General features: G+C 38.6%; 1 protein-coding gene across 4 annotated transcripts in view; it reads right to left on the minus strand.

The window, feature by feature from the left end:
- Positions 1-17,700, minus strand: part of LOC115224327 (RING finger protein unkempt) — a 90,957-nt gene that overhangs the window by 43,009 nt on the left and 30,248 nt on the right. For all 4 annotated transcript variants that reach the window (XM_029795189.2, XM_029795187.2, XM_029795188.2 and 1 more), the window contains exon 3: positions 14,453-14,730. In XM_029795189.2, the coding sequence (XP_029651049.1) occupies positions 14,453-14,730 (278 nt within the window). The remainder of the gene's footprint in view (positions 1-14,452; positions 14,731-17,700) is intronic.

Genomic DNA, 17,700 nt, shown 5'->3' on the forward strand with positions numbered 1-17,700 from the left:
AGAGAAGAGCAGAGACTGGTAACGGCTCAAAGAGCCATGGAAAGGTCAATGCTTGGTATCTTGTTAAGAGAGCACATCAGTAGCAAGATCATCAGAAAGAAGTCTGGCGTGAGGGATGTCATCGCAGAGTATACACACAGCAAGTTTAGATGGACTGGACACGTCGCCCGGTTCACCGATAATCGGTGGACCCGTGCAGTTGTTGAGTGGTACCCACGTGAGCGGAAACAACCACCTGGAAGGCCTCCACAACAGTGGAGTTATGATTTCAGGAGGACGATTGGGATCACATGGATGAGAAAGGCGCGATCCAGAGAGGAGTGAACAGTGTGCTGTGACCAGCGGTGTCAAATGGACGCCCGACGGACTGGTCGGTCAAGGTGATCAAGGTGATATCCACTTAAAAAAAGTGAAGAACGAAACATTTACTGAGCACATTGGTTCTCAGCTGGGGTCCATGCAACAAAAGAGTAGATTGGGGATCCACAAAAGTATTTTAAGAGATCCTGGAAAAATTTTGTTTTAGAGGTAAGTATTGGACAGTGATGTTTTTTTCTCTGACATTTTACATAATTCAACCTACACAAATTGTGTGGAAAACAAAATAGGAATTTTGAAAGAAGTTACTATAAAACAAGTTTTAACCCTTTCGTTACTATATTTCTGACCAAATTACACCCCTTATGTGTTTCAATTAATTTCTAACGTAATCATAAATTTAGTCTGGTTTCATTAAACAACTATAACTTTTTTATTTATCGATATATTAATCTGATTTTTGGAAGATAATTTAATGAAATATTCTCAACCAATTCTATACTATAATTTTTGTCACAAAGTGACTCTATTTGCAGGTAGATACAGGTAAATTCCACAAAATATAAAATTATTAAAATTTTGTTCAAACATCGCTATAGAAAATATTAGCTAATATTCAATTGGGTATACAACAAAATTTTACGATAGAATTTGTTATTCTGGGTAACTTTCTGATACCCATAATAATATTTATGGCAAAATAGGCCTTAATTTCATTTAAGGTTGTGGGAAATAACAAACTATCCTTTCTTTCGTTTTGTTTACGTTTAGCGAAACGGTTCGTTTTCGCTGTAATGAGTTCAAATAGGCTCATTCGAAAAAGTAAATAGAAATAGCCTAAGGCTTTACCCTTCTGGGAAAGTCTGTGGCTTGGTCCAGTTTCTGCAGAAAAATCACAGAAAGAAACAGTTTTTAAATTTTCACTCCATTCAGGTGCTAATTCATTTTCTTTATCGCTATCGGAGATCTCAGATTCACTGTTTTCACTTTCGGAAAATGAAACATCAGATTCATTATCAAATACCATGTGCTTTTTTTTTTCAGTCATAGAGTTAGATTTATGAAGGTCTTCAGTAGAAAATCCTTCGAATTCTGACTCGCTGCTTGATATAATGAAATTCGTATCCATTTTTTGTCAGAATTACAAATTTTGAAAACACAATAGGAACAAATTTCGGAAAAAAATCTCCCAAAATTCACGGAATTAAAATTACACTTCGATTATTGTACAAAACTGTAGTTGAACTGTTTACGAAGTATAATACGTGTTTTCACGAATGTACTGAAGAGATTTGCTCTGATATTCTCATTTAAATATGAATAGGTAAATTCGGGCGGCTTGGTTTCATAAACCAAAATTTTTTTCGGGCGGCTTTGGGCGGTTTGGTAACGAAAGGGTTAAAACATCAAATTGCTTTGAGGGTCCACCCGAATAAAATAGTAATCAAAGGGGTTCATAGATAAAAAAAAAAATGGTTGAGAACACCAGTTTTAGTACATATGTTAACCAATTTCAAAAAACAGGCTCCATTTACTCAAAATATTGTACAATATATTACATGATACTGTGCAGTATTCCCAGAATTTCTGAAAGCCAGATAAAAGATCCAGTACTGAGTACATACATGTATGCATGTGTATGCGTGTGCCATAAAGCAAATAAGCATAAACCAGGAAATCTTTAAAATGTGTTTTTGGATGAGAATCCCTTCCTAGTGTGATGTTTGTCAACCAGGGAGAACATTGTGATCTTTGTCATTTATACGCCATGGAAACCTGGTAACCAGCCCTACGAGTCCTAGGGAGTGAGACAGTAATATCCAGGGATTGATGATGAAGATGATGATGATGCTATTTGTTGTGCCTGAGTGAGTAGCATGGAAAATCTACACTCTTTTACTCTTTTGCCTGTTTCAGTCATTTGACTGCGGCCATGCTGGAGCACCGCCTTTAGTCATGCAAATCGACCCCGGGACTTATTCTTTGTAAGCCTAGTACTTATTCTATCAGTGTCTTTTGCCGAACCGCTAAGTTACGGGGACGTAAACACACCAGCATCGGTTGTCAAGCGATGTTGGGGGGAACAAACACAAACACACACACACACATATATATACATATACATATTATGACGGGCTTCTTTCAGTTTCCGTCTACCAAATCCACTCACAGGGCTTTGGTCGGCCCGAGGCTATAGTAGAAGGCACTTGCCAAAGGTACCACGCAGTGGGACTGAACCCGGAACCATGTGGTTGGTAAGCAAGCTTCTTACTACAGAGCCACTCCTGCGCCTATAGTCAATCTTCGTCATCACAAATGTAGCAAACCAGTGACTGGCCTGTTGGAAATTATTGTAATCAATGACACTTTCTTCAACAAATATGATATAAATGAAAGGAGTTTAATTAATTCTGTTGGCTCATACATTTTCTTTTGATACGTCTTATGAAGAAAGGCTGAGGACGCTCGACCTTTATTCTCTAGAAAAACGCCGCCGCCGTGGTGATCTCATTCTCGCTCACAACATCATAAGCGGAAAGTGTAACCTCTCAAAAGAGCTGTTCTTCACTCCTGCTCCAGAGCGTCGGCTGCGGGGTCATTCCGAAAAGCTCTACCTGCAACGATTTCATCTCAATCGAAGGAGAGGAGCTTTCTCCATCCGGGTTGCGGATCCGTGGAACAAGCTGCCAGACGAGATGGTGAAGATGCCGACGACCGCTTTGTTCAAAGTCTCCCTTGACCTCAAATGGCCTGAACTCTTTACATGAACACCACCCTGTACTTAACTCCATGTCCCCCTACATGGCCTTGCTATTTGCTTTTGAGCCAAATTAACTAACTAACTAACTATAGCTCTCCCACTTGCTCACCAACCAACGTAGAACTCAAAGGTTACAGGCTAAATTGATGTCAGTATGGGAAAAAAAAATCAATACGAAACCAAAGATAAAAACTCAAGGGAGCTTCTATATGGTCACTCAACTTGCTAGAAATAGCAGTGTAATCTACGTCAAAAATCACACGTTGGATAATATGGTACAAGGGAAAAAGATGGGATGATCATAGCTGGAATGCCTTTGAGCAACAGGTCTGCTTAATCAGGCTTAACTGGGGCTAAATAATATTTAGAATCAGGGATAATGGTAACTATGAATTTTTACCAAAGTACCAACTAAAAGTTCATGAAAGACCATCAAGAGAGCTTCTATGTGGCTGCTTAAACTTGCTATAAATAGCAGCCAAATGCTTCCTCAAATCCCTTACAACATACTATTTTGAAAAAGGAAGAATATTCTTAAAAAGACAGGATGTATCAATCAGGGTTAACTTAGGGTAAACAAAAACAGTTCCTAAGTCACAGGACCGCAGAAATCTTTCCAAAATCATATTTTCATCTTTAAAAAGGGATTAAAAGTTTATGAAGCTTTCTCAATTCTATATTAGAATTTCTTTACTTTGCAACATTTTTAGAGTAACGGTTGTGGTGGAATGGACTGTCCATGTCTAAGGAATGTGCAAGTATGAGATAATTTTCTTGATATATGTATAGGGATTGAATTTGGGCTTTTGTTGAGGGAGTAAGATCAAGTTGTCATGTAGAATTTTGGAATATGTTTGTACAGGTGTGGCTGTGTGGTTGGTAAGAAGCATGCTGCCCAACCACATGGTTTCAGGTTCAGTCCCACTGTGTGGCACCTTGGGCAACCAAAGCCTTGTGAGTGGATTTGGTGGACAGAAACTGAAAGAAGCCCATCATACATGTGTGTCCTTGTTTGTTCCCCGCCACCGCTTGAAAACTAGTGCTAGTGTGTTTATGTCCCCATAACTTAACAGTTTGGCAAAAGAGACTGATAGAATAAGCACAAGGCTTCAAAAAATAAAGCCTAGGGTTAATTTGTTTCACTAAAAACCCTTCAAGGCGGTGCCCCAGCATGGCTGCATTGAAATGACTGAAACACACAAAAAAAAATAAAGGATAAAAGGGGCCTGTTTACATTTATGGAAGCAGCATAAGACTAACAAGAAGGGTCCCGGTTGAGTGTAGGTGACGCCATGTGTGGAAGGTCAACACTCACGTGATGGTATTTCTAAGAAATGCATTATACAAGTGTTTCATTTCATTTTGGAAAACAGCCAAGAATTTAGAGCATTTAGTGATGAAACTGTTATAACTAAGTTGCTGTTTTTCTGGCTCTTTATGTTATGAGTTCAAATCCTGTGAAAGTCAACTTTGTCTTATGTAAACAAGACATTTGTTCTCAGAGCCGGGCTGGTAACGAAAGGGTCAAATTTCTTTCTAAATTAGAAACCTGTCATGGTCAACTTTACTTTTCATTATTCATTTACATTATTCATCCATCAATATTTTCCACCCACTATTCCAGGGAAGGATGTGGGGTTAGATTCCTCAGGCATTTCCTCCATAGGGTCCTTTGGAAAGTCAAATTTGTCTTTTATTCTTCTAGGGTTCATACAATAAAGTACCAGTCAAGTGCTGGGTTGACCTAATCAACAGTCCCTTTCCACAAAATTTCTGGCCATGTGACTATCATTATCCTTATTATTATTACTTGAAGGCAGCAAGTTGGCAGAATTGTTAGCATGCCAGGCAAAATACTTAGTAGCATTTCATTTGTCCATACGTTCTGAGTTCAAATTCTACCGAAGTCGACATTGCCTTTCATCCTTTCGGGGTTGATAAACTAAGTATCAGTCAAGTATTGAAGTCGATGTGATCGACTTTCTCCTCCCCCAAAAATTTCAGGCCTTTTACCTATAGTAGAAAGGATTATTATTATTATTACTTACTGTTATTACTGAGAGAGGTAAGCACTAGCATAGCTCGAGTGTGCACCACCTGGGGTGGCCCTTCTATTTGCTGACCCCCAGACCCCACAAAAACACATATTGCCTACAGCAGACCCCAAAGTGGTGCCCGAGACAGACTACCCCTAAAGCTACACCAGTGGAGGTGAGCTGGCAGAATCATTAACATACCAGACAAACTACTTAGTGGCATTTCTTTCAGCTTCACGCTCAGAGTTCAAATGCTGCTGAGGTTCACCTGATTATCATCGTTTCAGAGTTGATAAAATAAGTAGGAGTCAGTGGTTGATGTAACCGACCTACCTCTCCCCCCATAAAATTGCTGGCCTTGAGCCAAAGTTTGAAATTACCATGATTATTATTATTACTATTATCATTACGGTGGTGAGCTGGCAGAATCCTTATCATGCCAGGCCAAATGCTTAGCAGAATTTTGTCCGTCTTTATGTTCTAGTTCAAATCCCGCAGAAGTCAACTTTGCTTTTCAACCTTTCAGGATCAATAAATTAAGTACCAGTGAAACACTGGGGATCAATGTAATTAACTAGTCCCCTCCCGCAAAATTTCAGACTTTGTGCCTCTAGTAGAAAGGATTGTTGTTGTTGTTATTGTTATTATTATTATTAATAATAATAATAATAATAATGTGGTGAGCTAGCAGAATTGTTATCATGCCAGGCCAAATGCTCAGTGGAATTTTGTCTGGCTTTACATTCTGAGTTCAAATCCTGCAAAGGTTGACTTTGCTTTTCATTCTTTCAGGGTTGATAAATTAAGTACCAGTTGTGTACTAGGGTCGATGTAATCAACTAGTCCCCTTCCCCAAAATTTCAGGCCTTGTGTCTTTAGTAGAAAGGATTATTAAGTTACTGAATGTACCACATAGCATAGCTTGGTCCATCATAGACTCAAATGTTCAATTGCAGTTCAAACTAGAGTTTTAGTGGTGTTAAGCCAAACAGAACATCATAGTACGTATCTATTACTTTAAGTCAGTTGACAAATACTCTTTACATATTCTCTCTCTCTCTATATATATATATATCATCATCATCATCGTTTAACGTCCGTTCTCCATGCTAGCATGGGTTGGACGGTTCGACCGGGATCTGGGAAGTCAGAAGGCTGCACCAGGCTCCAGTCTAATCTGGTAGTGTTTCTACAGCTGGATGCCCTTCCTAACGCCAACCACTCCGAGAGTGTAGTGGGTACTTTTTACGTGCCACCGGCACAGGTGCCAGGCGAGGCTAGCAACGGCCACGATCGGATTGGTGCATTTTACATGCCACCGGCATGGAAGCCAGTCAAGGCACCGCTGGCATCGACTACATTCCACAACTGCAGTTTCCATTGATCTTTGATGTTGGTGTCATATATATATATATATATAAAATTAATTAAGGGTAGAAATTGATATTTATCAATTAAGACCAGTGGTCTAGCATATTAAAAAAGAATCCGAAGATTAAAATATTTATATATACCAATTAAGGACTGAACACGAAAAGTGGACAGTCAACATGCTAGATATAGACGTCAAATCGCCATCTAGATCATGTTGAGTTTGCTAGAACATAATCTTTTGACGATCTATATCTAGCATGTTGACTGTCCACTTTTCGTGTTCAGTCCTTAATTGGTATATATATATATATATATATATATATATATATATATATATATACATGCATGCATACAAGGAGAGAGACTACAAAGTTAATTAGCAAGTGATTTAATTACTATAACAAGGTTTCGTGGGTGTCTGTTTCATTTCTGACTAGCAGCTCAGTCACTAACTCAGCTTTTATACAATACTAGCAGAGATACCTAGCTTTGCCCATGTCACATGGAATTGAAGAATTAGACTTTTCTTTCATATTTTCTCTAATGGACTGGAATACCTATGATTTGAATTTCATCAAAATTGCAGATTATGAATTTTAATGAGGGTTCTTTCCCTCTTTACACACCCTAACAAAAATTCTAATCATGACATATTTATCCCATACTACTCATCTTTATGCCCAGATTCCAAAATCCAAATCTTATGAAACCTAATCAAAGGTTTTTGCGCCTGAAAAATGGAGCTCTAATATGTTGGAGTTAAAGCCCCTATTGTGTGTGTGTTTGGGGGGGTCTTAAAGTCAACCAGAAAAGTTTAATTGTTGGGAATCTTTTAAACTTAGGTCTTATATCTATTGTTCAAATTTCTTTGAAATCGGAAATATATGTTCACTGAGTTTGTAAAAGACAGCAAAGCTACAGGAAACCAAAAGACAAATGATCACAATAAGCAGTCAGTTACCCTACCCTAGTTGTTACCACTCCCCAATGTAGGATTCCTCACCATATAGGTGACGGGCACAGCTGTAAGATGCATTATGGATCTATAGCAATTGGAAGGGCATGACTCAACTAAAATAAACATTAACAACTGAGTGACATGAGGGCAAAGGGGAAATGAAAGTGTCATCTCTGGAGTTTGCCAATGATCACTATGCTGATAGGTAACTGGACAGAATAAATTTGCAATCTATAAATCTCTTTGAATCACCAGTCACTTATCTGGCAAGGCCTTGAAATCAATGCTACCATCTGGGAACTATCTCTGACCCAGTGATAATAAAAAGACTCAAAGGAGGTCTGCAACCAAATAATTTTACTCAACACTTTGCAACTGAATCAGTAGAGGCAAAGATGCCCCTCCTTTATTTGACAATTTATGCACCACATTGCAGAAATCAGAATCTAAGTATATCTCAAAGCAAAGTTTTACACTGTTGTACCATTGAATTACAAATAACATTCATCTTGTATGCTCGGGTAACCCTACAGCTTCTAACTGTATTCATCTTGGCTTAGGAAAAAAATGACTAAATTGTGGGCGTTAAGTCCCCATTAAGGGTCTTACTAACTCCTAAGAAGTTGAAATTTTAGAAATATTACTTCATTTGTGTCTAATATCTATGGTTAAAATTTCATCAACAGCAAAAATATATGAATTTTCATGGGGGTTATGGCCTCATTTATGACCCCTCACTTTCAACAATATACTGCATTACATCTGTCCTTATGCATAGAATATAATTTCCAAATTTCATAAAGGTCCATTCAGTACTTTTGACCTAGTTTTGGATCATAAAAAATTACTAAAATTTAGGAGTTAAGGCCCCCATTAGAGGGAGCTTAGAATCCTCATGAGAAGCGGAAACTTTGGGAATACTTCTTGATGTGTGTCAATTAGAAAAGAGATTGCTCTGGATTCGCATTAAGCAAGAAGTTGAAAATTTTTTGGGTCCATGACACTACATGGATGTAAGGCATGTGTAAAATTTGAATGAAATCGGTTGTATAGTTCTTGAGTTTTAGGGATTCACATACACACACATTCTCATCTTTATATATATATATATATATATAGATGTTCAATTTAAGTTACTATAAGTCATTACCTATGGTGGAAATTTCATCAACATCAGAAATTTATGAATTTTTATGGGGTTTCTTCCCCGCTTTAAGCCACCTCAATTTCAAACCAGACATACAGCATTATACCTGCCCTTATGCATTGAATCTAAGTTCCAAATATCATAAGGATCCATTCAGTAATTTTGGTCCATGAAATTGTATGAAACACACAGCATTACCCTTCTGCCTAAGCTTGGTTTTGCGTTCCAAATTTCATTAGGATCAGTGCAGAAGTTTTCAAATCTATAAGTAACACACGACCACAAATAAAGATATTGACTTTTATATAATAGATATAAATATGCACATATATATACATGTATATATGTGCATGTATATACATGTATATATGTGCATGTATATACATGTATATATGTGCGTGTGTGCATGAGTGTATATTATATATATATATGTGTGTGTATATTATATATATATATATATATATATGTGTGTGGTGTGTATATTATATATATATATATATATATATAATATAAATCAATATTAGCAGTTGGGAAGCAATTGCCAGCAACCATGGAGATTGGCACGTACCGTAAAAGAGGGAATACAAAGGAGTGACAGAGAGAGAGAGGAGAAATGGAAAGACAAGAAAAGACGTCAACAAGAAACTATGACACTACAACCAGCCAGGAACAGTCTTCGCTACATTTGCGGTACCTGCCAGAGGGAGTGTTTGTCCAGGATAGGACTACACAGTCACAGCAGGAAATGTATCAGGACATGAAATATAAAAGCCGGACTAGACTACTTCATGCGCAACTCCATTGTCTCCCGAGACAGAAAGCATGCCAACAATATATATATATATATATATATATATATATATATATATATATATATATACACACACACACACACACACACACACACACACAGAAAGATAGATTGATAGATACAATTGAGAGGGCAAACAAATATATGATGAATTTTTAAAAAAATGAATCGACCCCAGTGCTTTTTTTTTTTATTTTGATAAGCCTGGTACTTATTCTATCAGTCTCTTCTTGTCAAACCAGTAAGTTATGGGGATGTAAATAAATCAACATCAGTTGTCAAGCAGTGATGAGAGAGAAACACAGACACAAAGACAAACACACATACACTTATATATGATTGATTTCTTTCAGTTTCTATTTACGAAATCCACTCACAAGGCTTTGGATGGTCTGAGGCTATAGCAGAAGACACATGCCAAGTTACCACACAGTGGGACTGAACCCAGGACCATGTGTTTCCTTACCACATAGCCACACCTGCACTTGTGTGTGTGTATGTATGTATACCGGAATGGACATGGCCAATCTGAAGGAAGCTGCCCAGAATAGAACTGACTGGAGGACACTGATCCAACGAGTGACCGAGAGTCGACTTCGACTGAGCAGAGAGAGAGAGATATATGTATATAACTATATGTGTACATATTACATATACATCTATATACACACACACACATATATATAAGTATGTATACACATATATATGTGAGATAATAGTTTCACTTTAAAAGTTTCAGTATTAAAAGTAGAACAATTAAAGTGAAAGTATCTGACATTACAATAGAGAGATGTTGTTGTTTCACTTTTGGCACATAATACTGAAATAGTGGAAGAGATAAGAGATTGCTCTGGGCTCGCATTAGGCAAGAAGTGGAAAACTTTTTTGGCCCACGACACTACATGGATCTAAGTAAGGCATGTGTAAAATCTGAATGAAATTGGTTGTGTAGTTCTTGAGTTTTAGGGATTCACACACACACACACACACACACATACATATTCTCATCTTTATATATATATATGAGGCGCAATGGCCCAGTGGTTAGGGCATCGGACTCGCGGTCGGAGGATCGCGGTTTCGATTCCCAGACCGGGCGTTGTGAGTGTTTATTGAGCGAAAACACCTAAAGCTCCACAAGGCTCCGGCAGGGGGTGGTGGTGACCCCTGCTGTACTCTTTCACCACAACTTTCTCTCACTCTTTCTTCTGTTGGCCTGCCCGCTTAACCAGCGGGGTGGCGTCATTTGAAGGCTAAAGCAATGCGAAGCGCATTGTGACCAGCGATGTGTAGCAACATCTGATAACCTGGTCGGTCACGGTGACGGTGAGATATATATATATATATATATATATTTAGATGTTCAATTTAAGTACTTAAGCCTGTCTTTTGCTTTGCTTTGGCAAGCAACAAAGACACCGTATCTTATCAAACATTTAACGATATAATTGTACAATGATTTCCAACAAGAGGGTCTAATAAATCATATTAAGAAACAAAACAAAGCAAAACATAAAACAACAGTTAAAAGCACCCTTACCCTCCCACAAAAGTGCTACTTAATTACAAAGGACTCCTGCATGTTGAAGGAGTTTTTCTATGTGGTCATACGACCTGCTAAAAATAGAAACCAAATCTTGCTTATAGCCCTCTATACTGTTTTAAGTATAAAAGACACACTAGATAATGCAGCTTTACATAATGAAGTCCTTTAAAAAGACATGATGGTCATCAATGGAATACCTTTGGTTATAAGTCTGCTCACTTAAAATTACCATGGAATTAACAACAAAATCTACCCATCTTCTCTGCTTTCTCATTCTAAAAGGGTCTTGAGGGTAGAGTTTGACACCTCCTCCATAGAGTCCTATTAGACTTTCCAGGTAGATTCCAAAGCATATCCAACTGAGACTATGGTATTTATCCAATGATCTTATTCTTGATCTACCCCTGGGTCTCCTGCAGATTGGCTTGGTTTGAAGAATTTACTTGGCAATTTTTTACCTCAACATTCTAATTACATGTCTATAGTACCAGAGCTGTGACCCCTCAGTATGAATTGGCAGCTCGGCCTGGAGAGACTCCCTGGTCTCAGAGCTATGCACCCTGTCAAGTAATATTAGTCTAGAGATCCTTCAGAGGAACCCCGTTTTTGGAAAAAATAATTGTCAAAGAGAAGAAATAAGACTACAGGCATGTGATTAGAATGTTGCAGGTGGTGGAAGCACTCCGTCGGTTATGACGACGAAGGTTCCGGTTGGTCCGAATCAACGGAACAGCCTGCTTGTGAAATTAACCTGTAAGTGGCTGAGCACTCCACAGACACGTGTACCCTTAACGTAGTTCTCGGGGATATTCAGCGTGACACAGAGAGTGACAAGGCCAGCCCTTTTGAAATACAGGTACAACAGAAACAGGAAGTAAGAGTGAGAGAAAGTTATGGTGAAAGAGTACAGCAGGGATCACCACCATCCCTGCCGGAGCCTCGTGGAGCTTTAGGTGTTTTCGCTCAATAAACACTCACAACACCCGGTCTGGGAATCGAAACTGCGATCCTACAACCGCGAGTCCACTGCCCTAACCACTGGGCCATTGCGCCTGACCCCTAGGTATGAATTAGCAGTCGAGCTGGTCTCAAAGCTGTGCACCCTGCCAAGTAATATTAGTCAAGAGATCCTTCAGAGGAACCCCATTTTTGGAAAAAATAATTGTCAAAGAGAAGAAATAGGACTACAGACATGTGATTAGAATGTTGCAGGTAAGAATTGCAAGACAGATTCTTCAAGCCAAGCCAATGTGAAGGAGGCCCACGGGCAGACCAAGAACAAGATGGTTGCAAGCTATGGACATACAAGGGGTGTAGTGAAACCACAGGAAGGCAAACAGAGGAAGTAGTATTTGTATGTGAAAGATGTGCAGGAGCAATGAACACTAAAGACACATGGGAAATAGATTTTTCTCAAATACTCTGAACACTTCAAAGAAATAGTAGATAATTTCTGCTACCTAGGTGACCTAATTAGCAGTGGAAGAGGATGTTCTGAAAGTAGAGAAGCTACAAAAAGCATAGAATGGTAAAAATTCAAAGAGCTATTACTTTTGTTGGTAACAAAAGGTCTCTCTCTCTCTTTCAGAGTAAAAGACAGATTGTGTGATGCTTGTCTATGAACAACAATGCTACAAAGTAGTGAGACATGGGCCCTGAATGCAGAGGATATTTAAGGCAGCGAGCTGGCAGAAACGTTAGCACACCAGGCAAAATGCTTAGCGGTATTTTGTCTGCCGATATGTTCTGAGTTCAAATTCCGCCGAGGTCAACTTTGCCTCTCATCCTTTCGGAGTCAATAAATTAAGTACCAGTTGCGCACTGGGGTCGATGTAATAAATTAAGTACCAGTTATATAACAGATGGGCTATATACTTATTATTCCAGTCAAACACTAATTGCTTTTGGGCACTGTACGTACTGAGAAGAACTGGTAGATGGACATTGTGTGAGAGGCTGTCATATATATATGTGTGTGTGTGTGTGCGCATATGTGCATGCATACGAATGTTTATGTTCCATATTTTCATATGAAACTGTTTGAACAAAAATGGTGAGACTATGCTGACATTCCTTGCAGCCCTTGCTAGCATGGAAAAAAATGGACCAGCCTCATAGAGGGAATTCAAATTGACAACAGCATGGTAGATAAGGCAATCAAAAGCATAAGGGAAGGGAAAGCTGCAGATCCAGCAAGGATAACTGTAGAGATGCTCAAAATATCTGGTGAGGTAGGTTACTGGATTACCACCTAGATAAGTCAAGTTATGCAAGAAGCAATCATACTCAATGACTGGTGTAGCAGTATCATTGTGAACTGCTACAAAGGCAAAGGAAATGCCTCAAAGAGAAGCAGTTACATCATCGTTTAACATATGTTCTCCATGCTAGCATGGGTTGGACGGTTCGACCGGGGTCTGGGAAGCCAGAAGGCTGCACCAGGCTCCAGTCTAATCTGGCAGTATTTCTACAGCTGGATGCCCTTCCTAATGCCAACCACTCCGTGAGTGTAGTGCGTGCTTTTTACGTGCCAGGCGAGGTTGGCAACAGCCATGATCGGATTGGTGCTTTTTACGTGCCACCGGCACGGAAGCCAGTCAAGGCGGCGCTGGCATCGGCCACATTTGGATGGTGCTTTTTATGTGCCACCGGCACAGAGCAATCAAATTACTAGATCAGGTTATAACAGTCAGAGAGAGAAAGAGAGAGAGTTACAGCACGAGTGATTCACGACAAGGTAGACCTAGATGAGGTGTAGTGTGGTTTTATGTTTGGAAGAGGTACCACAAATGCAAACTTCCTAGTGAGGTAGGAGAAATATTTAGCCTAGAGCAAACCATTATTCCTGTCTTTCATTGACCTGAAGAAGGTGTCTGACAAGGTACCATACACAGTAATCTGGTGGTCACTAAGAAAACAAGGTGTTGATGAATGGCTTGTGAGAGCTGTACAAGCCATGTACAAAGATGCAGTAAGTAATGTGAGAGTCAACAACGAGTGAAGAATTTAGCCTGAGGGTTAGAGTTCATTAAGGCTCAGTCTTCAATCCCCTCCTATTCATTACAGTCCTTCTGGCCATCACAGAAGTTTAAGACTGGTTATCCATGGAAACTTCTATACGCTGGTGATCTAGTACTTAGAGCTGATTCTACAGGAGAATTAGAGAAGAAATTCAAGGCATGGAAGCTAAACCTTGAATCGAGAGGTCTTAAGGTCGATGTAATCGACTTAATCCCTTCGTCTATCCTTGTTTGTCCCCTCTATGTTTAGCCCCCTGTGGGTAATAAAAAAAATATATAGTTACAGACATTTTAGTAAGCCCCTCTGAAATCCTGATTATATTGAAAATTAATCAAATCATGAAGGAGCCATCTACTTGTTAGAAATAATTAACATGAAAGAACTAATTACTAAATAATAAGCAAAATAGAATACATTACTGCATTAATTTAACAATTGGACAAAAAAAAAACAAATAAAGAAAATATAAATTATACAAACCATTCCATCTAGGGTCTTCAGTTAAAGCCCTTTCTTTTTCTAAACTGCTCGATGTTACTGTTTGTAAAGTTTTCTCAGTAGTGTCCATCATTTGGAGTTCCCTAATGTCATATACTGGTGGCCTCAGGTCATGAGCTCCATGAGCAAATGCACAATGTGGGCCATTCTTGACACAATGGCCTTTGGAATCTGTTTCATATATACAGGTCCCTGTTTTGTAATACCTTAAATGATACCTTCTCTCTGTATCTCCTGCAGTCCGATGTAAAAAGGGACACCTAGAAACAAAAAGAAAGAAGCAAAAATTACATTATCTTGAAAAATTGTATTTCAAAAGTAGACGCACAAAAGCATATATACACACGTATATACACCTGCACAGATGCACACAAACAAGCACACACAACATACAAATACAAACATGCCACCCCTATATATCTATCTATCTATCTATCTGGATACACATACATGTATATGTTAGAAACTGATAATGGCAACAAACACTGCTACATGTTATTCTTTTACTGGTTTAAGTCATTTGACTGCAGCCATGCTGGAGCACCACCTAAAAGGGTTTTAATTGAAGAAATTGACCCCAGGACTTATTCTTTGTAAGCCTAATACTTATTCTATTGGTCTTTTATCAAACTGCTAAGTTATGGGGATGTAAACACACCAACATCGGTTGTCAGGTGATGGTAGGGGCACAAACACAGATACACATACATATATATACGACAGGCTTCGTTCAGTTTCCATCTACCAAATCCACTTACAAGGCTTTGGTCGACCCATGGCTACAGTAGAAGACACTTGCTCAAGTTGCCATGCAATGGGACTGAACCCGGAACCATATAGTTGGGAAGCAAGCTTCTTACCACACAGCCATGCCTCTGTTAGTGGAACATCACTGAGGCAAGTGATGAAGTTTAGATATTTTCAAGCTATATTCATGAGGGATAGAAAGCAGGCAGGAGCCTGAATTAGATGACAGAATTACAAGTGCAGGTACAGAAACACACCAGCTCCAGTAATATTTGAAAGATTCATATCATGTGTTGAAAACTAATCTTTTATAATAGTACAAATATCTTTTAAGGATTTGTCAGTGGTACGTTAATCAGATTGAATTGTTATGTAGTTATTTAGATAATTAAATACTAGCCAGAAGAGGAAAGACTGATAAAAAAGCCAAACTTACTATCTTCAATTTGGTTTTTGTGCCTATCCTCACCTATGGTCATGAATGCTGGATAATGACCAAAAGAATATGATTGTGAATATAAGCAGCCAAAATAGGGTTCCTCTGAAGGGTCTCTAGAGTAATGTTACTCAACAAGGTACATAGCTTAGAGATCAAGGAGTCTCTCCAGGTTGAGTTACTATTTCTCTATATTGGGAAGTCACAGGTCTGGTTCTATGGACATGAGATTAGAACGTCATAGGAAAGAATGCCAGGAGACCTAGGAGTAGACCAAGAAGGAGATGGTTGGATAACATCCTTAGTCTCAGTTGGTCATACTTGTGAATCCAGCTGTAAAGTGTAATGATGGAGACAGGATCTGATAGAGATTGGATCTGAGGACTCTACAGTTACAATGCTCCCAGGAATAAGGCGCTGACAAAAGAAGATGGATGGATGGCTATACAGTCTTTCTTACGTTATGCCCTCCATCAAGAGATCTTTCAACAACAACCACAGTTAATAATTATTTCAGTTTTGGTACAAATCCAATAATTTTAGGTGGAGGGGTTAATCGATTACATTGACACTAGTGCTTAACTGGTACTTCACCGGCCCCAAAAGGATGAAAGACAAAGTCAACCTTGGCAAAATTCGAACTTGGAATGTAAAAAAGCTGAAGAAATGCAAGAGCATTTTGTCAAACATAAACTTATTTTGTCAAACATATTAATGGATCTGCCAGCTCTGCCTTATAATCACATTTAAAAATGGTCTCAAATTTTGGCCAGCAATTTCAGGGAGGTAGGTAAATGAATTTCATCAAACCCAGCGTTCAACTGGCACTTATTTGATTGATCCTGAGGAGATGAAAGGTAAAGTAAGCCTCAGCAGAATTTGAACTCAGAACGTAAAAACAGATGAAATGCTGCTAAACATTTTGCCTGGCGTGCTAACGATTCTACCAGCATGCCACCTTAATCACATTTAACCCTTTAGCGTTCAGATTATTCCATCAAACATAATGCCTATTGATTCCCATTGATTTGAATTAATCATGCATTATCTCATATCTTCAAGATCTTGATGGTGTAATTACTTAATGTAGAATAACATTGTAGGGTAGGTGTGAGAGCCTGGATCTGGTCAGTTTGAACATAAAACAGATTAAATATTTTGGCTGGATATGGCCGGTTTAAATACTAAAGGGTTAATAATGTAATACAACTGACATCATTTGTGCCGTAACACAACTAACACTGTTGATGATCTCTGCAATACATGCATCATACAACTAAAAGTACCTTTTACTATTTAGCTACATAAGTGAGGCTCAAACCCAGAATCTTGAGAAAATGAAGCCCCAGTCAGTCATATTACTGATCCATATGGTGAGTCATATCCCTTTGTAGTGCTTATTTACTGCTGGGGGTATTAGGTATTAACCCTTTAACACATAAACCAGCCATATCCAGTCAAAATATTCTATTCGCTTTTTGTTCAAACTAGCCAGATGTCAGCTCCCACACCAATCCTACAATATCATTCTAAAGATTTATCAGTTACCTCATTAAAATCTCATTAAAATACAAGATAATGCATGTTGATGGCATGATTAATTCAAAACAATGTGAATAAATAAGCATTACTTTTGACAGAATAATGTGAATGCTAAAGGATTGAACCCTTTTGTTACAAACCCACCTAAGATCACCCTTGATTCAACAAAATTAACTTCCTGCTTTAAAATTATCTAAAGTAAAACCTTCCATCAATATTTCCTGTAAATTTATAATGAATACATATTTTACTAAATTTGAAGGTGGCGAGCTGGCAGAAACGTTAGCACGTTGGGCGAAATGCGTAGCCGTATTTCGTCTGCTGTTACGTTCTGAGTTCAAATTCCACCGAGGTCGACTTTGCCTTTCATCCTTTCGGGGTCGATAAATTAAGTACCAGCTACGCACTGGGGTCGATGTAATCGACTTAATCCGTTTGTCTGTCCTCTGTATTTAGCCCCTTGTGGGTAGTAAAGAAATACATATTTTACTAAATTCTTCATTAT

The sequence above is a fragment of the Octopus sinensis genome, linkage group LG25 (assembly GCF_006345805.1).
Source record: "Octopus sinensis linkage group LG25, ASM634580v1, whole genome shotgun sequence".
In the NCBI taxonomy this organism is placed as follows: Eukaryota; Metazoa; Mollusca; class Cephalopoda; order Octopoda; family Octopodidae; genus Octopus; species Octopus sinensis.